This window comes from Chrysemys picta, chromosome 16, assembly GCF_011386835.1.
Source record: "Chrysemys picta bellii isolate R12L10 chromosome 16, ASM1138683v2, whole genome shotgun sequence".
Taxonomy (NCBI): Eukaryota; Metazoa; Chordata; order Testudines; family Emydidae; genus Chrysemys; species Chrysemys picta.
Window position 1 is genome coordinate 21,403,551 of NC_088806.1, and position 22,865 is coordinate 21,426,415.

Here is a 22,865-nt window from a genome sequence, read left to right on the forward strand (position 1 = left end):
CATAGGGGCAGGAGTTGTGCTGATTCAACCCATCCCCTCATCAAACTCCATCAGCAGGTCTCTGGTAAACTGAAAGCTGTCTAACCGGGATAGTGGTGCATCAGGCCATGCTTATGCAGAGAAGCTCCATTTGCATCTCTTTCTGTGCCAGGTTTATGGGATCTGTCCTCAGGCAGTTGGGCTGAATGAAATAGGTGCTGATATACTACATGCATTGCTTATGTAAAATCCCACAGTGACTAGCCATGCAGGGATGAATTGCAGATACCGGGCTGAAAATGCATGGTGAAATGTCTTGACCGCCCATTTGATTAAAAACCACACAGGGCCGATCGTGAAGCCCTTAATTAGGTCAATCTCCCATTGAATGAGTGAGGACAGCAGGAAAGAGAGGTTGACCTTGTGGTTAAGGCACTAAACTGGAACTCAAGAGACCCAGGTTCTGGTGCTAGCTCTGCCGGACTCACTGTGTGACTTTGATCAGGTCACTTAAGATGATTTTTTTCAAAGCCACCCAGGGGATTTAGAGTCACAATTCAGATTAATTTTAGCTAATTAATTTTAAAGATTTGTGTGCATCTAAATCTCCTAATGAACTTTGAAAATGTCAGCTATAAGTTGTGTGCCTCAGTTTCTCCACTTAGAAACTGGGGATACTCATCTTCCCCTTCCCTTACGCTTTGTCTGTCTTGTCTATTTAGATTGCAAATTCCTCAAATGGGACTTTTCTCTTATAAGCACAGTCAGACACAGATCTCAGTTGGGGGCATCCAAATGATATTGTAACATAAATAAATAATAATAATAATAATTAATAATAAGTATTGGACCTGAAAAAAAAAACAGCGAGGGCTAGATTCTATCATGCTTACTTATATTGAGTCTCATTCTCCATTGCCTTACACTTTACATAGATTCTTACCAGAAGGGACCATTAGATCATCTTATCTGACCTCTATATTGCAGACCATTACATTCCACTCAGGTTACCACTGCGTTGAGCCCAGTAACTTGTGGGTTGGCTAAAGCACATTCCAGAAAGGGAGCCTCTCTTGCTTTGAAGACATCGAGACATGGAGAATCCACCACTTCCTTTGGCAGTTTGTTCCAATATGGTTAATCACCCTCGCTGTTAAAAAGTTGTGCCTATTTATAATCTCAGTTTGTCTGGCTTCAGCTTCCAGATCTTCTTCTGCCTATCTCCACTAGATTAGAGTCCTTTCATATGCAGTATTTTCTCCCTCAGAAGTACTTATATACTGTAATCGAATAACCTCTCAATCTTCTTTTTGAATAGCTAAACAAATTAAGCTCTTTCAAGGATACTCTCCACTTCAAAGTTAGGTTTTCTTAACTACATCGCTCCGGGCTGTGAAAAATGTCATGCCCTGTGTGATGTCATTTAGCTCAACTAAGCCCCAGTGTAGACACTGCATCAGCTTTTCCGTTATATTGCCTGGGGTTGATGACAGGCTAACTGAGCTATAGATAAGAATCATCTTGCTTTCCCTTATTGAATATTGGCACAACATTAGCACTCTGACATTCTTCTTGAACTTCCCTGCTATTTCAAGATTTACTAAAAATTAACATCAGTGGGCCAGAGATGTCCTCAGCCAGCTCTTTTAGGACTCTTGAGTGCAAGTTTTCTGGACCTGCTGATTTTAAAATATTTATCCTATTATTTACTATCCTCCTTAGTTAGTAATGGCCTACAAAGTGCATCATCCTCATGTGATACAAGTATATCATCCTGCTTCTTTCCAAATTCAGAACACAAATGCTTATTGAACACTTCTGCCTCACTAACAAATTTACAATCTCCAGGTAGTAATGAAACTATGTAATTGGTAGGATTTCTTTTATTCCTTATATACTTTAAAAATTCATCATTGTCCTTAGCCCTGCAAGTCATGGCATTTTCTTGTCTTTAGCTTCCCTTATCAATTTTCTGCACTTCATAACTTCTAATTTATATTGATTGCTATCTATTTTCTCCTTTCCCATTTGTTATATATTGCTTTTTTTCTTTTTAATTGCTGCCTTCACTTTGCCATTGAACAATGATGGGCTTTTAGCCAAAGTTGCCCTCTTTCTTGATTGTGGAATCAGGGACAAAAAGCCATCTAATAAACTCTTCTTAAATAGCTCCCAATTTTTATTCACATTTTTCTGTTTAATTTTTTTCTCCCAGTAAATTTTGCTCATCATTTTCTTCAGCTTTGGAAAATTGGCCCTTTTGAAGCCCCGAATATATATATTACTGTTTGGGACTGTCTACTCTTTGCCCATATTGAATGTAATCAGGTCTGATCACTGGTCTCTAGGCAACCACTAACTTCCAGTCCAGTGATTAATTCATCTTTATCCATGATAATGAGGTCCAAAATAGAGTTACCTTGGGATGGGTGCAATACCTTTGTGTTAGAAAATTATCATCTAGAATTTTTAGAAGCTCTAATGATGCTTTATTACTGGCTGCATGAAACCAGCAGCCTATGCCTCCCCAATTGAAGTCTCCCAGAACAACACAATTTTTCTTTCCACTCTTTACAGACAGATGGTTAAGAAGCATCTCACCATGCTCACTGGTTTGATTCGGAGGCCAGTAACATACCAGTACCCTTTCTGGGCATTGGTGGCTAGCACATTGATCCATATGCAGTCAAAATCCTGTTATCAATCACTCTAAAACAAATAATGATGTCTTTAATGTAGAGTGCCATCCCCTCACTTCTTTTCCCCACAGTCATCCACAGCTGTGCAAAGTGGGTATGAACACTACCGGATCAGAGTGGTAGTGTTTTAAAACCACTTTACAGAATTGTAAATGACTATACAAGGTGTAAGGCAATAGACAATCGGGCCCAAAGAGAAGCAGTTTACTCTCTGAGTAGCCTCACTTACATGAATCTGCTCCTTAATTATTTTGGGCCTAAAATCTATTTATTGAGTCCTACAAATAGGGTTAGGGATCCTGGCTTATTTTGTGGCTAATCTTGAATAAATATATTCCACCCAAAAAAAAAAGTCAATTGTTTTTTTTTTTTTATTTAACATACAGTACAGGGCATCCTGCTTAAGTCAATCGCTAATTTGATTCTTTCTTTAATTTATCAAGACCTCTGGAACCAAATCTTTTTTATTATTATTAAAAAAACCCTAAAACCTCAATGTCCACCCTTTATTGTGATCAATGTTGATTGCTTTAGGCAGGTATGATTAGATAATTCTATCTAGAAAGTTGCAATTAATAAGGATGGGGCCAACATTCTGCAGGGGAGAGAGAAAGAAAGAGCCCAAGGGAAATCCCGAGAATAATAATAAAAGACAAATGCAAATTCAAGGCACATTATTTAGACATTCTGGGCCAAACTCAACCCTGATGTAACTCCACCGTTGCACCATCAATGAATGTCTCTCTCAAGTTGAAGGGCCAGAGCCTCAAATGGTGTAAATTAGTGGGTCACCCTTAAGTTTTATTACAGATCTTGCCATATGCTCTGCCAGCTATGATGGCCAGGTCTGTAATAAAATCAGCTTCTTATTTAAGGTTTGATTGTGCAACCATGAGGCACACTGCTGAGAACTGCCATGAGTCGTCTCATTAAAGCCTAAAGGGTAGGAATGGGCTTGATTGAAATCAGAGGTAGGAACTAAGGCTGGCAGTTTCTGAAGTGGCCACTGCTTTTCGGGTGCCCTGTTTGTGATTTTCCAAATGGCTGAGCACCCCACAGCTCCAGATGAAATCAATCAGGCCCTAGGTGTCTCAGAGGCACCGAGAATCAGTGACTCCTTTGGAAAAAGTTGGCCTGAATGTCTAACTTAAGGGCCAGATCCAGAGCTATGCTGAGGAGCTGGCCCTAGATGTTGTTTTAAGACTAAATGATAATAATACTTTGCATTTGCAGTGCTTTACGTATGTAAAACGGCCTACAAATATTAATTAAATGAATTCCCCCGCCCCATGAGTGAGGTATTTACCAATCCTATTTTAAAGATGAGGAAACTGAGGCAGAGAGGTGCTGTGCCTTGCATAAGGGAAGGTAGCATCTTGAATCAGTGGCCAAGCCATGTTGAGAACTCGGGACGTGCTGACTTAACCCCTGGGCTCATTCCTCCCAATCGCAATTGCTCCTCGCAATAGTTGACCGGTAATCCCAATGTTATTGAGTGCTGGTAAGACCATCGGAGGAAAGGCCTCTATATGCAGATATTTGAAGTTCCTTGTGCTCCAGGTTGCTCTTTGCACTCTTCCTGTCTGCCTGTCTAATTCTGAGCCTCATCACCATCTGTTGCACATGGAGAAGGACTCATTTTTGTCCAAGCCAAGATAAACCCTACACCACCACCTTTGTCTTCTCTCCATCGTTTTTCAAATCCATAAGGTTTAGTGTGGGATCAAGGCACTGCCTTAGCATTGCTAGGCGGATTATGTAGGCCACTTTGCTGGTCTTCTCTCCATTCTCAACAGGAGCCTAACACTGCAATACAACCCTTCCCACAAATAGCCTGCACCTATGTCAACTGAAACTAGTAAGGCCAAGCATTAGTGAGGATAATGCTATGTCCTGGGCCAGCAGAGGCCTTCAGTTAGCACACAAGGACTCATCATTGCAGTAAGGAACAGGCAGGTTTCTTGGATAAAATTGGCATGGCTGGCTGGCTGCCTGAAATCCCCCGAAGTGTCCTCCTCTGGCAAGCACTGATCTCGTTTCCGACATGGGATGGGGCTGTCTCCTTCCCAGGATTGCTAGTCAGAACAGAGAAGGCAGGACATTGGTACTAGCCATTGGAGATGGGCTTGACCCAAATCCCCCATGCTTTAGGAGAGTTCGGATCCTGATCCAGTCTTTGCAACCCTGAACTCTGGGTCAGAACTATGTGGCTGGTTCTCCCCTGCCTGATAGTCATCAATTCACCCCTGCCAGATCTGCAGGGTTGTGCTTTGCAGTCTCTTTGCAGAGGGATAGATGACGATACAAGGTGCAAGCCAGTGGGGAATCAGGCCCAGCAAGACTCAGACCTATCTCTAATAATACTAGGAACAGCCACCTTGACATTAGCAGGGGTAGTCAGAAGCAGTGCAGGACACTCACTAGGGGGAAGAATCATCTGAACTGTCTTTAAACATCGTTTTCCATTCACCTTAACCATGACTTGTTCTTTAATTTTTAGAAGAGACAACTACAGCCCTGACACCCTGGAAAGGTCAGTAAATGTGCTATCCAAACGGTGATTGCTCCCCAAACTCTGGTTTCCCTGCTGCCGCCAGCCCCTCTGCTTCTGCTGTCCCTTGTTTTCCCGTGGCTGAGCTAACACCAAGGGATCGGCCGAGCGGAAGTCACGCTCTCTCGTCCCGCAAACCACCGAGAGCACCAATGCAACTAACTTCCTCGTTGCACCCCTGCTTTGTGGGGACGCTGCAGCCCACCCATTAATGCTTGCAGGGTTCTAATTTGGCAGCATTAGGAATTAGGAGCAAGAAATACACCTGTGATGAGGTGTAGCCATCCTTGGGTCCGGAATCCTGCAGCCTGTCCTTTCTTGTAGCCTAACATTCTAGAGAGACCTTCTTTGCACGGCCTTTTCCTCTGGATTCTGTGCAGCTCCCTGCCTAGCTCTCCCTACCTTGCTCTCGCCCTCTTTCTGTCCCCTTTTGCTGTGGCAAATATCAGGAGTTTTTTCTGGTCTGATTCACTGGGTTTCAGAGAAAATTTGTCTCATTCGAGGTCCTTATTCCTCCCAGATGTTTTCAGCGGATAATTGATGCTTGTAACATTTCTCTAGGACACTACAGGGTTTGATAATTGGCCTCTTTGGACTGTCACATGTTTCCCTAATGAGCTGGAAGTAATGAATGCATGAGACCTGGAGAGCAGTCACAGCCTGGCCTCCTTATCAGCTGCACTGCAACTGACACAGCAGTGCTAGCTCTTGCCAGCAAGGGTTCCATTATTATCCACCCACAGCACTTGGCTCCCTCCAGAGCTTGCTCCGAAATTTCAGCAGGTTCAGCTCAGTTTTCAGGCATCTGATGCTTTCAGCTCTCCAGGACGCTGGATCCAACTTCGTTATGATAACCCCAGTTGACCCTCCATGGCTTTTCTTTTGAGTGGTTTGGATAACAGGTCAAGAAGTGAAATCTGTTTAGCCAAAGAAAAAGAGCATGTTTAAAAAAAAAAAAAGATGGCTACACCTTTCTCTGGTGCCGGAGGGCGTCAAGACAAATGCACACCAGCAGCCGGAAACGCTCAGCATCCAATGTGCACCCAACATGCTCAGCTCTTCAGAAAAGCTGGCCACTTATTTTGGTGTCTAAAGAGGTCCAACGCAAGTTCTTTTGAAAACCTGGTCAGAAATATCGCAATGGGAGCTGCTGGGACATTGTGGGGAAATCTGGCCCCAGTTATGGGTGCTGAGTAGGATAGGTTGAAAATTTTCTGTCAAAACTGTTTTCCTATGGAAAATTGGGGGGGTTGACTAAATGAAACTTTTTTTCTTGGAAAGTGTCTGCTTTTGTGGAAAATTTCAATTTATCACTGAAAAACAAAATGCCTGAAAATGGAAATGTTTTCATTTGGAAATGTTGCTTCTGCAGTGCCTTATGGGAGTGAGAGTTTGGTTGACTCATGTCCCCATTCTTCCTTTTGAGCTAGACTACCTGTCCAGACTACATCTCCCATGGCCACGGACTCCCATAATTCACAGCCTGTGGTGCATCATGGCAGATGTAGTCTGACCAGGGAGCCTGGTCTATTGAGGCAAATGGGAACATGAGGCACCCTAACTACAACTTCCATGAGGCACTTCAGCAGCATTTCCAATTCAAAATATTTTGGTTTTCAGTATTCAAATTTCCACCAAAAATTTGAAAATTTTGGTGCAAAATGTGGACCAAAATGAATATGTTTTTATTTTTGTAAAAAAAAAAATGGCAGGAGGAAAAACCAACCAGCTCTGGTGCTGATCATGTAAAAATGTAGCTCAAAGCCTGTATCCTAGTGCACTTTGTTTACACACATTGTTGCGTGTTACCCCTCTGTACCCTACTCCCTTTGCATCATGGGAGTTTAAAGACCGCTAGTGAACAGCAATGTCGAGTCTGCATTCAGTCCTGTCCGCCACTCTTGGTTCCATCTGGGGGGAGATATAAACCCTTTATACTTCACTAGCATGTCTTCTTTTGCATGAGATATGGAACGAAACTCCTGGCTATTTCTTAAAAGTCGCATGACTGTTTTCACAAGCACAGGGATCTTCACTATGTTAAACCAGAGGTCAGAGCAGATGAACACAGTGGGCTCCGCTGGCCTTGGAATCTAGGAACCGTGTGCTCCAGTTCCCCTGTTTCCCTATCATTCTGGCTGCCGTTTCAATTGAATGGGGGAATTCTTCATTCCCTGTATCAGGCAGCTGTGCAAAGTTGCTGTGAACTTTTTAAAGGCTGCTTAAGGGAGGTGGATGCATTGCAGTGATGGGGAAGAGATCCCTGTCTACATAAAGTTTGGAGTCAGCTTGGAAAGTTTGCCAAGCACTTTTCACTCATTGGCCTGAAGGTGTTGTATCAACATCAGTCATTGGGCCAATTTTAGTTGCTCAGTGAGGAAGCTTTGAGTCCCTTCACCTCCTCTAGTCTGACTGGGCTTTGCAGTCATCTTCTCTTGCACAGCAGACCCTCTGCCATCCCTCCTCCCAGCTAGTGCTATAAAGTGGGTACGGCTGGGGGAACGGAGCCTGGCTGGGAAAAAAGCAGTGTGACCCAGACATCTCTGCTCCGAGCAATCATCAGTTGCTGGTATAGCCTCTTAGGCCTATAAGCAACTGGTGCCAGTGAGAGCAGCCCCAAAATCAGGAGAACTTAAATGTGATTTAAAGCCAACTTTGCGTCCCCACTCCCAAGCAGTTACTCCGACAACAGCTGAGAATCTGTCCCATTAACTTTCTCAGGTTCAGTAGGACGTCCTGCTGCTCCCTGTCAGGAAATCTTCCCCATCAGTCATCTCATTAGGAAACATTTTCATCTTGATTTTGGGATCTTTTCAGTGTATTCAGCTGCCTTGTCATTTCTTTATTTTTTAAACTGCACAATTATTATTATTATTACAGTAGAGCCTAGGACTTCAGGAGAACTGGGGAGATAACAGCATGAAACTAATTAGTTATCAAGTCAAAATCTGTCCTCACTTCCATCCCTTCTAACTCCACCGAGGGCAGAATTCGGCCCCTCGCATAAGAGTTTTCAGCTTTTAATTTGTGTCTTTCTTTTAGTTGTCGTTATTATTGTCTGAGCTAAACCAAAACAACAAGGAGTCCGGTGGCACCTTAAAGACTAACAGATTTATTTGGGCATAAGCTTTCGTGGGTAAAAAACCTCACTTCTTCAGATGCATGGAGTGAAAATTACAGATGCAGGCATTATATAATGACACATGAAGAGAAGGGAGTTACCTCACAAGTGGAGAACCCGTGTTGACAGGGCCAATTCAATCAGGGTGGATGTAGTCCACTCCCAATAATAGATGAGGAGGTGTCAATTCCAGGAGAGGCAAAGCCACTTTTGTAATAAGTTAACAAACAAGGGGGGAGGGATAGCTCATTGGTTTGAGCATTGGCTTGCTAAACCCAGAGTTGTGAGTTCAGTCCTCAAGGGGGCCATTTGAAGATTTAGTTACAGATTGGTCCTGCTTTGAGCAGGGGGTTGGACTACATGACCTCCTGAGGTCCCTTCCAACCATGATGATAAAAAAAAAAAAAAGTGACTCCCAAGAACTGCAAACCTTCACTAACGCCTGCAACATCCCAAGGTGATAGGGAAATATTTGCTGTCTCATTTAGGTAGATGGGGAAACTGAGGAAGGGATCATGGGCTGAGTTTTCAAAAGTGGCCATCAATTTTGGAATCAGTGGCCTCCTTTGAAACTTTTGGCCTGTGTGACTGGCACACGGCCACAGAGGGGGAAAATTAGCTTCAGAGCTCAGGTTAAAATGCAGGAATCCTTGGTGTCCAGTCGCACATCCACGCCACTAAGCCAGTCCCATCTCTGAGGCTTCTATTGTGTGTATGTTGACTTGTTTGGTAGCACTTAGCTGGAAGAACATGGCTCTTGGTTTTACACTATAGAAGCTCAGTGGTTTGAGCATTGGCCTGGTAAACCTAGGGTTGTGAGTTCAATCCTTGAGGGGGCCATTTAGGGAACTGGAGTAAAAATTTATCTGGGGATTTGTCCTGCTTTGAGCCAGACGTTGGACTAGATGACCTCCTGAGGTCCCTTCCAACCCTGATATTCTATGATTCTATGAGCTCAAGCTAAGGGGCTGTTTAATTGCTGCATCAGTGTTTGGGCTTAGGCTGCATCCCAAACTCTGGGACCCTCCCACTTTGCAGGGTCCTCGAGCCCGGGCGCCAGCCCAAACCTGAACGTCTACATCACAGTTCAACCACCCCGCGAGCCCAGATCTGCTGGCACAGGCCAGCCATGGGTTTTTAATTGCAGATTCATTTCAGGGTGGGCATCCAAAGACTGACATGCCCCAGCTCATTTTTGCAGACATTGCCCTATGATTCTATGAATTAACCATGGCTAATTGGTTTATCCCTTTACTCCTCTGACTAACACCATTGGCTTTTGCCCTCCCCCTCCCCCCTTTGCAGGCCCCGGAGCAGTGCATGATGGGAACAACGGCACATCAAGAAGAGCTGGCTGCATTGGGCTGCTTCCCCTCCTGCTGTTGCATCTGCTTCTCAAGTTTTGACCCAAGTGCTGATTCTGCGGAGTAGCGACAACCACAGCAACAAGAAGAAGAGAAAGTATAACATTTTAAAAAGAAAAATAAGCGTTATAATAAAGAGAATGTATTACCAGAAAATCTGAGGGGGAGAGAGAAGGGGGGAAAAAAAGGAATTTTGAAAAAAAAAATCCATTTTTTTCTCACTGAATTTTTGACACAGCTGAATCTTTTTCTTTCTTTCTTTCTCTTTTTTTTCCTTTTTCTTTTTTTCTTTCTGCAATGGACAAGTGTGCCGGTACCAAGGACCAACCAGTACATTTGGCTGAACGGTTCCCCCCGCTCCCTCACCACATCCCTCATTCCAAGGCAGCTGGCTCGGTCATTTCTTTCCGCTCAACTCTCCCACATGGATGATTACGGAGTCGGCTGTTCCAGCACATGCATATGCAGACGCACAGCATTTTTTTTGTTGTTGTTGAGATTTTCCCTCCTTTTCATGGATTGTGCTGCCATTCGTGTTAGTATGAAACAAACAAGCAAAAATTGACGACGCCGAGACGAACGAAAAGGAACAAAGCAAACCAGTTAAACATTTCTTCATTCTACTACGCACGGACATCATGGAGAATGAGGGATCTGATTCATTATTAATTTTATTAATTATATTTTCTGATATGAGCCTAGAACGGTTAGTTCATAAAAAAAAACAAAAAAAAGAGAAGTATGTTTATTAAGCATTAAAAGCAAAACAAACAGATAGTGTTCTTCTTAACTAGGTGTGCAAGAGGCGGCATCTCAGCTTGTCTTAGGGTTTTTGCAAAATTGGTGTGAACAGTCAACGAGTCCTGGGGGGAAAAAAAAGTGTTTTTACAAACAATTCCTCCACCAGCGTTATTGAAACTTCATCCATTAACGCAGAAGATACTATGCTATCTACATACTATTTTGGAAACGGAAAAGATGATGCTCACTGTATGTTGAGTTGGATGGATATGCTTATTCTTTTTATGGGATATATACATATATATATATATATATATATACACATATATATATATTATTATTTTTTGTTAGCGTTCTAGCCACATTATTTCTCAGCAGAGTCCTTCTTCTGCCATTCCTGCATGCTATATATGGACTTAGCTGTGTATTGGTCTTCTTCTAAGAGATGATAGAGTTTCTTGATGATTGTGTAATCAATTCCTGCCTATTATTTTGTCCCCACCTTCCCTTGGGTTATTTACAGGTTGGAGACACTTATTAAAAAAACAACAACAAACAAACAAACAAAAAAGGAAAAGTAACAGCTGCAGTGTCTCTTTGCAGGTTTGGCTATTCCAAGGGGAAACCGTGTATAACAAGAAGTATTTGTCATTCCCCCTTTTCGACACAGCTTGGGACGTTAACACAACAACACTGCAAACAGAAAAAGTCAACAGAAAAGAAACAAAACCCATCACCCACCTTTGATTTGGCCATTGGCTGGTTCTATGACACTTGTGTGGCTATGGGAGAAATTAACTTGCTTTATTTTATTATTTTGTTTCCTTCTTGGTGGACGAAACTGAAGAAACGTGCTTCGCGTCGAGGTTCTGGGATAGCCCCGTGGCCAGAGGCCCTCCGGTGTCCTTGACTTGTTTGGGGGGGACGAGAGGGGGAGGTTGTCTCTGACTATACATTAAAAAGATGTTCCATGTTGCTGTTCACCCTGGTTGTAGTACCTCATTGTGAAGCTTGGAGAATTGGTCGTAATGGGCGGAGGGTGGATCTGTGCTTGTATAACGTTTTCTTGTTTAATTCTTCAGTAAACTCCTGCTCTCCCCTGCAGGAGAGAAGTGGGTTTGAGAACAACGGCCCAGATCCTCAAAGGTATTTAGGCTCCTAATTCCCAATGGGTGTTAGGTGCCTAAAAACCTTTGAGGGTCTGGGCCAGTTAGCTCCGGAGTCCTGCTGTGAGTCCAACGAAGGAGATGCAGTCTCTGAGGAGGAAGGATGGCAGACAGATGACACTGGTCGTCATCCCTGCCTGGTGGCTATTACATGAATGTATGAGTGCCTCACCACTATGGATAACGTCCAGATGCAGCTGACATTTGGGATGGGATGGGGTGGGGGACTAGGGAGGAGAGAGGTAATGCTAAATAATCATTAACAACAGCATGGCCAGCATTGCAGCATAGAATGAAGGAGGGAGAGCGAAAATCCCATGATCCCGCTCAGTCCATCATAATAGGGTTTGAGTCTCAAAGCCTGCTGAGGTCAGCTGAAAGACTCCCATTGACTTCACTGACTTTGGATCAGTGAGTCGGGGTCTCTTGGAATAGACTGCTGAGGGCTGAGCCTGGAGACTGCTAGGAACTCTCACTTCCTACTCCCTCAGCATCTTGTAGGATCAGGCCTTTTATCGAATAGGGCAGGCTGCTCCTGTCAACCCCAGAAAGTTAAAGACAATACTGCAGAGCCCCAAAATGTGCTCTGCTTTCAAAAGGTTCTGATCTACTGGGGAATGTCCTCCAGATTCCAATGCCTGTTAGTCATATTCTGTTGTCTTTTATTTTCAGGGGCTTCCTTGGTCTCTTTCTTCTTTAACTGCAGAATTACAGTTCAGCCCTAGGGCCGGATTCTGATCTCGTGTTCAGCTGTGCAAACCCACTGAAGCCACCAAAGAATTTGACAGGGGGGAATACGCCAAGTTTTCACTAGCGTCACTGAGAACAGGATCCGGCCCTCAGCAATTAAATGGCTGCTTTTTTACGGCCAATGATCAAATTATCCTGTAATAGCTTCCTGAAGGGATCGGCATTGATCAAAAGAAAGGGTGGAAGATGTCTTCCTGTTAGCACAACTGACAGAGCTCCTGAGGTGCTGATCAAATTAGATGGAGGATCAAATTAACCAGGGGTTGAAGTAAGTGAAAGCAGCAGTTGAATCTAGGGGGATAAAATAGTGAACTGCACCATTCCATCCCCCGAGGAGAAAGATAAATACATCAGCATCTCCGTTTTGGTGAAACGTGAGTGGCCTGATGTCTGAGCTGTCCCACAAGGAGTAGTTAGCCAGAGGGTGTTAATCCCAGAGGACATGCAGATTCTTGCTGGTGCCTGGCCAGAGACGCACACAAAGATAAAGCCGTGATGGCCCGCAAAACACAGGAGAAGAGAAATGGAGACGGAGAACATCAGATGGAAAAGGTGTGGGTGGGGTTCATTTTAAATGGATGAATAGATGCCAGAGGCAAAGCGGAATAAAATATTAATGATTAAAGGCTTTTTTTTTTAATGTGTAAGTAACAAAACATTTGTTTCAATGGTTAGCTCTCTTCCCACAGTGGCCTGGATTGGAGCCTCACCGGTCTAGGTGACAGGTTCAAACCCAGCATGCAGTCTGTGGAGAGTGAAAGCGCTTGGTCAGGAGGAGGTGGTACAGTAGCTTATGTGAAATGAGTTGGTGGGTCTCAGGTGGGTTCCTACTAGACACCTGTCCCCATCACAGAAACCACCAGCACCATTGGTGCTTGTCAAGTGTTAATCTCTGCAGAGAAGCCAGAGTCTCAAAGGGGCACAGAAAATGAACTCTCTGCTTTATCTCTAGAAGTGGTGTCTCACCAGGGCGTGACAAGCCTGTTCATGGAGCACTGCTGGCATCACTGATTTCCATGCTCTGTACATTTTTAAGGCAAAGCAAAGGCCATTAGCAAAAATAGCTCAGTGGCTTGAGCATTGCTCTGCTAAACCCAGGGTTGTGAGTTCAAACCTTGAGGGGGGCATTTAGGGATCTAGGGCAAAAATCTGTCTGGGGATGGGTCCTGCTTTGAGCAGGGGATTGGACTAGATGACTTCCTCATGTCACTTCCAACCCTGATATTCTATGAAGTGTGTCTCTCAAAAAATCTTTTTTTTTTTCTAACCCCATTACAGTTAGAATTCTCCCTGACTTTTCTGAGCCTTGTCTCTCATAGTTCTCTGTCCCTGGATGCATGCTGCAGCCGGGCTAATAGCTGTGGGACTCAGGGACATTGGGTCAATGTGGGAAGGGCAGATGGAGTCCATGCAGGATGCTGCTTTGTATAAGAAGCACCTGGACCTCATTTGCAGAAGTGCTGAGTGCCCGCAAATAATATTAACCTGGCGCACCTTAAAAAGCTAGCTAATGGACAGGTCTCCAAATGTAATTGTCAACAGGGAATCATCATCGAGTGGGTGTGTTTCTAGTGGGGTCCCACAGGGATCAGTTCTTGGCCCTATGCTATTTACCATCTTTATCGAGGACCTGGAAGAAAACTTATCATCACTGATGAAGTTTGTAGATGACACAGAAAATGGGGGAGAGGGAAATAATGAAGAGCACAGGTACAGAGCAAAATGAATCACTTGGTAAACCGGGTGCAAGCGATGCGTGGTTTAATATGGCTAAATGTAAAAGTCTATAGCTAGGGACAAAGCATGTGGGCCTTGCTTAGAGAATGTGGGGGCTCTTTTTCAGTCAGAAAACTGAAAAAAAAGTGTGGGTGATGGTGGATAATCAGCTGAACATGAGCTCCCAGTGTGGCACTATGGCCCAAAGCACTAATCCTGGAATGCATAAGCAGGGGAAATCTCAGGTAGAAGCAGAGAGGTTATTTTACCTCTGTATTTGGCACTGGTGCGACCACTGCTGGAGCCTGTGTCCAGTCCGGGTGTCCGCGATTCAAGAAGGATGCTGACAAATTGAAGAGGGTTCAGAGAAGAGCCAGGAGAATGACTGAAGGATTAGAAAACCTGCCTGATAGCGATGAGAAGCAAGGAGCTCAATCTAGATAGTTTAATAAAGCGAAGGTTAAGGAGTGACATGACTACAGTCTGTAAGTACCTGCAGGGGGAACCACTACCTGATAATGGGCTCTTCAATCTAGCAGAGAAAAGCCTGGCATGATGCAATGGCTGGAAGTTGAAGCTAGACAAATTCAGACGGGAAATAAGGTGTTGATTTGTAACAGTGAGAATAGTTAACCATTGGAACAATGCACCAAGGGTTGCATTGGATTCGCCACCATTGGCAATTTTTAAATCAAGAGTGGCTGTTTTTTCTCAGGGCTGTGTTCTAGGAATACTTCCAGGGAAGTGTCCTACAGGAGGTCGGACTAGATGATGACAATGGCCCTTTCTGACCTTGGAATCTATGACTCTCTGAACTCCAACCACTCAACGAGAGCAACTCCGGCAGCCCGGCGCTGTGCAGTGTTTCACTCCAAGTTGCATTAAAGGGAAGAGGAGTAGTGGACCTCCTCACAACGCACCAGCCAAGAACACAAGCCCGGCAGCTGGCTGAGTTCTGCCCTGCCCTAACTTACTAGCCACAGTCTTTGCCTCCCTTTTGCTGCGTTCAGTCTGCCTTTTCCACAGTTTGGCCCCCTTCCCTGAGATTTTCTTCTTCCAGACCACCTCAATCTTCTGCTCCCCTTAGCCACCTCTGCCCAGCAGGGAGCAGCCAGCAGCGTCCACCCATGGAGACAAGCAAAACAAATATAGCCTCAGGTCATGCAAACACGTGTGTAACCCACTGTGCATGTGTTACCGGTCTTCCTCTGTGCCGGACCCACAGAGGATTTGGGGCTGCTACAGACACACCACTAGTTGTAGGGGGCTTTAGCTCCAGCTATTGCAGTTTATGCTGTTTCAGCCCTGAGGTTCCCGGTTCAATTCCCGCTGTGCCCGCTAAGACAGCCGCCACACACCCCTTTAAGCCTGTGAGTAGTAGCATGAGGCGGCTTGGGCGCGCAGCTGAAGTTAAGCAGTATCATAACCCATACCCAGCCCCAGCACAGCCCTGGGCATTTCAAAGGCACCCTGCAGGGGTGCGTCTCCGCCAGCAGGTGGTGCTGTGTGAGGTTATAAATCAGCCGGGCTGCCGGCCAGCCCCACTCACTTGATCCAAGATGGTGTCTGCCTGCAGGAGGCTGGGCGTGTTGGGTTTTCCCTGCTCCTCACCCCCCTCTTTAGGGCTGCACGTGGCCAAGGTAAGAGAGGGCAACTTGCTGCTGCTGTAGTGGGCAGAGGGGGCCGGAAGGAGGCCTGGCTGGGGGGTTTCCCCATTGCATTTCCTTCCCCCTCTGAGGAGCTCAGGTGTTTGCGAGGCCCCATGTGCTTAACCACAGTTCTGTGCCTCTCCCTTTGCAAAACAATAACAGCACATATTGGCTCATGCATGGAAGGGCCAGTTCTGGGGAAGGGATAGCTCAGTGGTTTGAGCATTGGCCTGCTAAACCCAGGGTTGTGAGTTCAATCCTTGAGGGGGCCATTTAGGGATCTGGGGCAAAAATCTGTCCGGGGATTGGTCCTGCTTTGAGTAGGGGGTTGAACTAGATAACCTCCTGAGGTCCCTTCCAACCCTGAGATTAAAAGGAAAAAAAAACATAAATCTTTGCACTGGCTCCCTGCAGCCCTTGCCCTGTTTTACCAGCTACCCACTGCGAGGGCAGGAGGGGGAGGGAGCATTGGTTTGGGGTTCACTAGAGGCATTAGCACGGCTGCAGGATTGCTCTGAACTGGGGCAGCCTAAATTGCAGGTTTCCCCAACTCAGGAGCCGTGTAGCGCTGGGGTGGGCAAAGCAGCAGGTCTGAGACCTTCCCGCAGAAGCGGGGGAGCTGTGCTGTTCATTGCATGCACACAGTGCTGGCATGGTGGTGGCAGGGATAGCTCAGTGGTTTGAGCATTAGACTGCTAAACCCAGCGTTGTGAGTTCAATCCTTGAGGGGACCATTTGGGGATTTAGTTGGGGATTGGTCCTGCTTTGAGCAGGGGGTTGGACTAGATGACTTCCTGAGGTCCCTTCCAACCCTGATCTTCTATGTGAGTGGAACCTTTTAGAGGTGTATGAAGGCAGGGTGTGCCCCAAGACCTTCCATCCCAAATAGACAATGGAGAACTCCACCCAGCAGCAGGGAGCTGGCATGCATCCAACGGGCACTGATTAAAGCTGCCCTAGCTTTTATACCTGGTTGGCCAATGGGCCTACTAGCATCTGGGACAGAGCAGAAGGGCAGCATTGCCCCCTGCCCCCATGGTTTTTACAAGGATAGGTGGGGCTCAGAGGATGTTCCTGGCCACTGTCTGTGTCACTGCAGGGCAGCGGCGCAAGATGCCCAAAGCGTGAAGGGAGGGATGGTTTGAAAGCAAAGCAGGAGCAAATATCTCCAATGGCTGGGGATGGGACACTAGATGGGGAGGGCTCTGAGTTACTACAGAGAATTCTTTCCTAGGATGGTCCCTTCTGACTGTAAAGTCTGGGAGTGGACATGTTTGGCAGGTGCCTTGTTAGCTCCAGTTTGGATTTGTCCAGTGTTTTCTGTGCATGCTGCAGTCTGAGCAAAGGACGCTCACTTCCCATTCCTGCTCAGGATCTTCGTTAAACTTCCCCTCTGGTTATGCCCTGGGCCAGGTGGCCCTTCTTCTGTCATCAAATCTCCTCCTCCACTTCCTCCTTTTGATGCGATAACCATCAGGACGCCATTGCTGCACTTGACAGATCTGCGGGATTTCAGGAAGTTGTTCATGTCTCAGGATCTGTTGCAACTACTCCGGCGCCTGACAGTATCTCAGAAATGCCAAGCTGGAAAGGACCATGAGAAGTCCTCTCCTAGTCCATCCCCCTGCCCTGATGCGGGACCAAATAAACCTAGACCATCCCTGACAGGTGTTTGTCCAAACTGTTCTTAAAAACCTCCAGTGAGGGAGATTCCACAGCCTCCCTAGATAACTCTCCTTAGAGTTAGAAAGCTTTTCCTAATATCTAACTTCAGTCTCCCATGCTGGAGCCCATTACTTCTGGTCCTACACTCCGTAGGCTATACTAGTGTGATTACCCTCCCAATCTCCATTTCGTAGCTAGGGAAACTGAGGCACTGAGAGTTGAAGAGACTTGCCGCAGGGAGGTGCTGATACCACCATCCTCCGACCCGTGTCCCCATTCCTTCCCCTCACTCCTGCCTCCCCCCACCCAAAATGCAGACCCCTAAAATAGCCACAACTCAATTGAGTTAATTAAAAAAGCTGTTATTGGGATGAGGCATGCAAGAAAAAGGGAAATGAGGGTCATGACCGCACCAAGAAAACACAAAAGGGGAAGAAGGAAAAGGTCAGGCTCTGATCCTGCAAAGACTTACACATGGTGAGTGGCCCCGGTGAAGTCACCGGCACTTCTCACAGCGTGTACAGTTGTGCATGTGCGTAAGCCTTTGCTGGATCGGGGTCTTTGGTCGGCTGCTTTTGGTGTGTTTTGAGTGTGGGCGCTGGGTTCTTTTGAGCACTAGCAGACCTGGGTTATTTCTTTCTGGTGGGTGGGCACTGCATTAAAAAGCCTTTTCCTCTAGCTAATATTTGGCTTTGTGGCTGCTTTGCTTTATCGCCGATGACAATGTGCAAGGTCTCCTTTTCATGTGTTCAAACAAGCCAAAATAAGTTCAAGTTCAGGACAGACCTGGGGATGGTGGTTGTCCTGGTGCAAAAGTTGTGGGGAGAGACGCTCGTCTGAAACAGGAAAAGATAGGTCCCCATCTGCCAGCATTTAGGCAAGGGAAGAATTTTAGACATGAGAAGGCATAATGGTTTCAGAGACTTCATGGCTAGAAGGGAACCTCAGATCATCTTGTCTGACCTCCTGTATATCCCAGGCCATTACGTTTCACCTAGATACCCCTATGTTAAGCCCAAAGACTTGTTAGACCCAAAGCATTTCAGTCTTCAGGAGACTAAACTGTGTTCCATTGGCAGAAGCCAGGAAACCACGGAGCCACCAGGGCCCAAGGCAGTGTTCCCTCTAAGTTTTTACATCCATGTGCGGAATGAATTTTGTTATGTGCACCAGTATGGAGGTGACATGTTTTTGGGGGGTGGGGCCGAGGGGTTAGGAGTTTGGGAGGGGACTCAGGGCTGGGGCAGAGGGTTGGGGTGCAGGGGGAGGGGTTCGGCTGGGGTGCGGGCTGTGGGGTGAGGCCAGGGATGAGGAGTTTGGGGTGTGGGAGGGGGCTCAAGGCTAGGGGCAGAAGGTTGGGGTGTGGGGAGTGAGAGCGCTGGCTGGGGATGCAGGCTCTGGGGTGGGGCCATGGATGAGGGGTTTGGGGTGCAGGCTTCCATGGAGAGAGAGGACTCCCCCCAGCCCTCTTTCACAGCAGCGGACAGGGGAGAGCGCTTCTCCCAGCCGCGGCAACCACGGTGGGGCTGGGGGAGAGGCGCCTCTCCCCACTAGGCGCCTGCGGCCCTTCATGGCCTCCTGAGTAGCCACGCAGCTTAGAGGGAACTTAGGCCCAATTTAAGGCCCCCTGTAATGGCAGGGAATTGATTAGGTGAGATACACCCAGATTAGCCCAGCAGTTGAACGTCACCTCATAGAATCATAGACTTGCCAGCTTGGAAGGGATTTCAAGAGATCCCCCCCTGCGCTGAGGCAGGACCAAGTAAACGTAGAGCCTCCCAGGTAGGTGTTTGTCCAACCTGTTCTTAAAAATCTCCAGTGATGGGGATTCCACAGCCTCCCCACGCAACCTGGTCCAATGCTTAACTATCTTTAGAGTTAGGAAGTTTTTCCTAATGTCTATCCGAAATCCCCCTTACTGCATAAGAAGGTGGTGAAAATCCCAGAACTCAATGGGACTCTGCACCAAACAGTTTCTCACACACCTAAGTGTTTGCAGGATCGGGGCCTTAATTATCATGAGGGTTGGAAATGATACTTTATAGGCCCAGTTATCACGGGCTCAGCACCCACACAACTGGGGCCTGATCTTCAGTGCCCAACATAAAAACCTGGCCACTGCTTTTAGTGTCTAAATAAGTGCCTGATGGCTATGAAAGTGCAGCCCCAGATGAGTTTAAAAGCATCATGGGAGGAGGGGTAGCTCAGTGGTTTGAGCATTGGCCTGCTAAACTCAGTGTTGTGAGTTTAATCCTTGAGGGGGCCATTTAGGGATCTGGGGCAAAAATCTGTCAGGGATAGTACTTGGTCCTGCTAGCGAAGGTGGGGACTGGACTTCATGACCTTTCAAGGTCCCTTCCAGTTCTATGAGATAGGTATATCTCCATATATATCATTCCTTATTATTGACTTTTTAAAGCGTTGTACTTCATGACCGGTTGATTGCTAGTTAGTTTGTAGTCATTCATTGGGTGTTCCCCATTTCTTCCTGTCCAACATAGGAAACATAGGCGTTGTTTGCTGCTGCGCTCCACCCCAGAGGTGGCTGTGTGCCCATAGCAGTTGAAATAATTGTGTGTGTAGTTTGTAAAATGCTTTAGAAGGGTCTGATAGTAGGTAAGGAGGGATTGGAAGTAGGGAAGTAAGTTTGGGGGAAGAGGGTGTGTTATTTAATTGATCCCATTTGCTTTTCAGTCCTGAAACAGTGAGCTGGAAAATCTCTTGGTTTCTGGTCTGGAAGGTTCAGTCTGAAGAGGAGGGGTTTGGCCAGCTGGTATGCGGCAACCCCGCCTTGCTGCAGGTCTTGGGGAGTGTTGAGGAACCTTTGTAACATTGGACGTTTGGATAATTAGGAGTTTCAGTCTGCTGGGTTTATGACAAGCCCCTCAGCAGAGACGGGATGGTCCAGAGCTTACAGCGTTAGTCTGGGACTCGCATCTCCATGGCCACAGGCTTCCTGTGTGACCCTGGGCAAGTCACTTAGTGTCTCTGTGCCTCAGTTACCCAGCTGTACAATGGGGATACTAGCAGTGCCCTGTCCCCCAAAGGGGTTGTGAGGCTGCAAACATTAGAGTGTGGGGCTTTCAGATACCATGGTAGTGGGGGCCAGATAAGAACCTGAGAGAGCTTTAGACTGGGCTTTCCCATAATAGCCTCAGGGAGTTAGGCACCTAATTCCCAGTGCATTTCCATGCATTCCTAACTCCCCATGGCTCCTTTGGAAAAGCCCAGCCATAACCAGAGCAACTTCAGGTTAGATATGGGAAAACCAGGTCTGCAGTGTAACTGGTGCCTGCGGTTGTTTTGAAAAGGGGGCACAGGGAGGAAGTGGCGCCAGCCACTCTGGGGGCTGCTTTCTGATAATACAGGGGATGCTAACCCCATTGAATAACCCCTCCAGCCCTGATCATCTGGCCAATCAACGTGGTAACTGTAAGGCACTGAAAGAGGTTTCTGCAGCAGAATGCCAACTTGCCACCGTAGAGGAGACACACAGGCTGTTTCAGGGCAGATGTTTGGTGCCAGCCCAGGTTGGGAGCAACCCGAGGTTTATGGCTTTCCGAAGGAAATTTCGCTCACATGCCCTCAGTTGATGATCTCCACCCAGGTCTTAGGTCCTGATTCTGAAGTCAGGTCCCCTTAGCACAATCACCTACAGCTTCCTGAGTCTGATAAGACTAGGGAGCAGCTCTGATTGCAGCAATAGAGCTCTGGGGATGAAAGGCCACCGCCGCCAAACCCTAAACAAAAATTCTATCCATCCATCCCTCCCTCCTTGCATTATAGCTTCATAGATTTCAAAGCCAGAAGAGACCATTCCGATCATGTAGTCTGCCTCCTACCCGCCCAAGGCTATAGAATCGCACCCAGTGATCTCAGACAGGCTGCCTGATAGCAGAGAGGCAAGGATTGGGAGGTTTTGCAGTTTGGGCTTTCCTTTCACTGCTCCACATCCTACTTCAGGAATATTGGCAGGGAAACGCTCTCACTGCTGCTGCCCATCAGCTACGTGGAGGGTTTTTAGTCCCCAGCCCTCTAGTGCCAAACTAGCGTAATTAATTTTAATTAGAGCACATATACATATTAGCATACAAAAAAGGGGACTGGGAAGTAGGGAAGCGTTGTTGTATCTGTACACTGCATTGGTAAGGCTAGCCCTAGAATAGCATGTCCACTTTTAGTCGCCACACATCAAGCGAGATGTGACATACTGGGGAGAGTTGAAAGGAGGGGTTAACAAAAAAAGATCATGGGGCTGGGAAAGAAGCCACGTGATGGAGCTTGACCCAGGCAGCTTAGTGAAGAGAAGGCTGAGAGGTGACTTGATCACTGTGGCTAGGTATTTACTCGTGCAAAGAGATCTGGGTGGGGGGTTCAGTCTTGCTGACAAAGGCACAAGAAGATTCAGTGGCCGGCAGCTGAAGTGTAGTACATTCAGTGGTGAAGTAAGAGGCAGTTTCTTAGCAGCGAGGGTAATTAAAGAGTGGAACAGCTTACCAGGGGAGTTGTGGCCTCCCCATCGCTTGGAGTCTTTACAGTTAGATTGCATCCTTTTTTAGAAAGATATCTGGGAGAAACTCTATGGGGCCTGGTTATGCAAGGGGTTGGTCTGGATGGTCATGGCAGTCTCTTCTGTTCCCTGCTCATTCCCTCACTTCATGGGCCAGGGAGAGAACAGGAAGCTCTGCATTGCCCTCAGTGTGCTCATAACACTTGCTGCGGTGTATTAAAACAATGGCTATAATGCAGTCTCATGCTTCAGGGCTTCAACTGGTCTGCAGGGATCAGGAAGGAATATTTTTCTCCAGTGCACAAGTGACCAGATATATTCTGGGATGGGATCCTCCCCCCACTCCCTGCCTTCCTCTGAAGACTCGGGGTTTGGCCGCTGCTGGAGACGGGATAGTAGATGCAGTGAGCCAGTGCTCTGAGGTGGTGCAGAGAACCCTCTATCAGATGTCTGGCTGATGAGTCGTGCTCTCACACTCAGGGTTAAATTGAATACCAGATTTGGGTCAGGAAGGAATTTTTCCCTGGGTCAGATTGATGGGGACCTTGGGCCGGAGGTTCACCTTCCTCTTCAGCGTGGGGCACTGATTGCTTGCTAGGCTCGCCTGGGCATATCTCACCCAATCATTTCTCTCACCTAATCAATCCCCTGCCACTGCAGGGGCCTCAGGCCCAGGGATTGCCTCGGTCTCCCCTTTTCTCAGCCTGCGGCTCAGTTTTAGTCTCCTGGAGGCTGAAATGCTGTAGGCTAACCCAAATTATTGGGCAGGGGTGACTGGCTGAAACTGAAAGTTCTGTGTTATACCAAAGGTGAGGCTATGATCTCGTGGTACGTTCTGGCCTTTAACTCTATGACACTGTATCTACTGGGACCCCACCTTGCTTCGGCCCCGTGCCTCCCCCATAGTGCAGTGGTAACAGCTGCACCTTGCCCCATTCTTTATTCTCTGAATCC

The 22,865-nt window shown here is 46.7% G+C and overlaps 1 protein-coding gene and 1 long non-coding RNA gene across 28 annotated transcripts in view; both read left to right on the forward strand.

Annotated features, from left to right (window-relative positions):
• The window catches only part of NTM (neurotrimin), a 678,721-nt gene extending 668,216 nt beyond the window's left edge, over window positions 1–10,505 (forward strand). For 7 of the 27 annotated variants that reach the window (XM_065570619.1, XM_042851935.2, XM_065570615.1 and 4 more), the window contains 2 exons: window positions 5,179–5,211; window positions 9,656–10,505. In XM_065570619.1, coding sequence (XP_065426691.1) covers window positions 5,179–5,211; window positions 9,656–9,756 — 134 coding nt within the window. In that variant the 3' untranslated portion in view covers window positions 9,757–10,505. The remainder of the gene's footprint in view (window positions 1–5,178; window positions 5,212–9,655) is intronic. The other 20 variants (XR_010593317.1, XR_010593311.1, XR_006174873.2 and 17 more) reach the window with 5 other exon arrangements.
• A 3,502-nt stretch (window positions 10,506–14,007) lies between these two features.
• The window catches only part of LOC135976082 (uncharacterized), a 33,535-nt gene continuing 24,677 nt past the window's right edge, over window positions 14,008–22,865 (forward strand). Inside the window, exon 1 of the long non-coding RNA XR_010593302.1 lies at window positions 14,008–15,727. This is a non-coding gene — a long non-coding RNA (uncharacterized LOC135976082). The remainder of the gene's footprint in view (window positions 15,728–22,865) is intronic.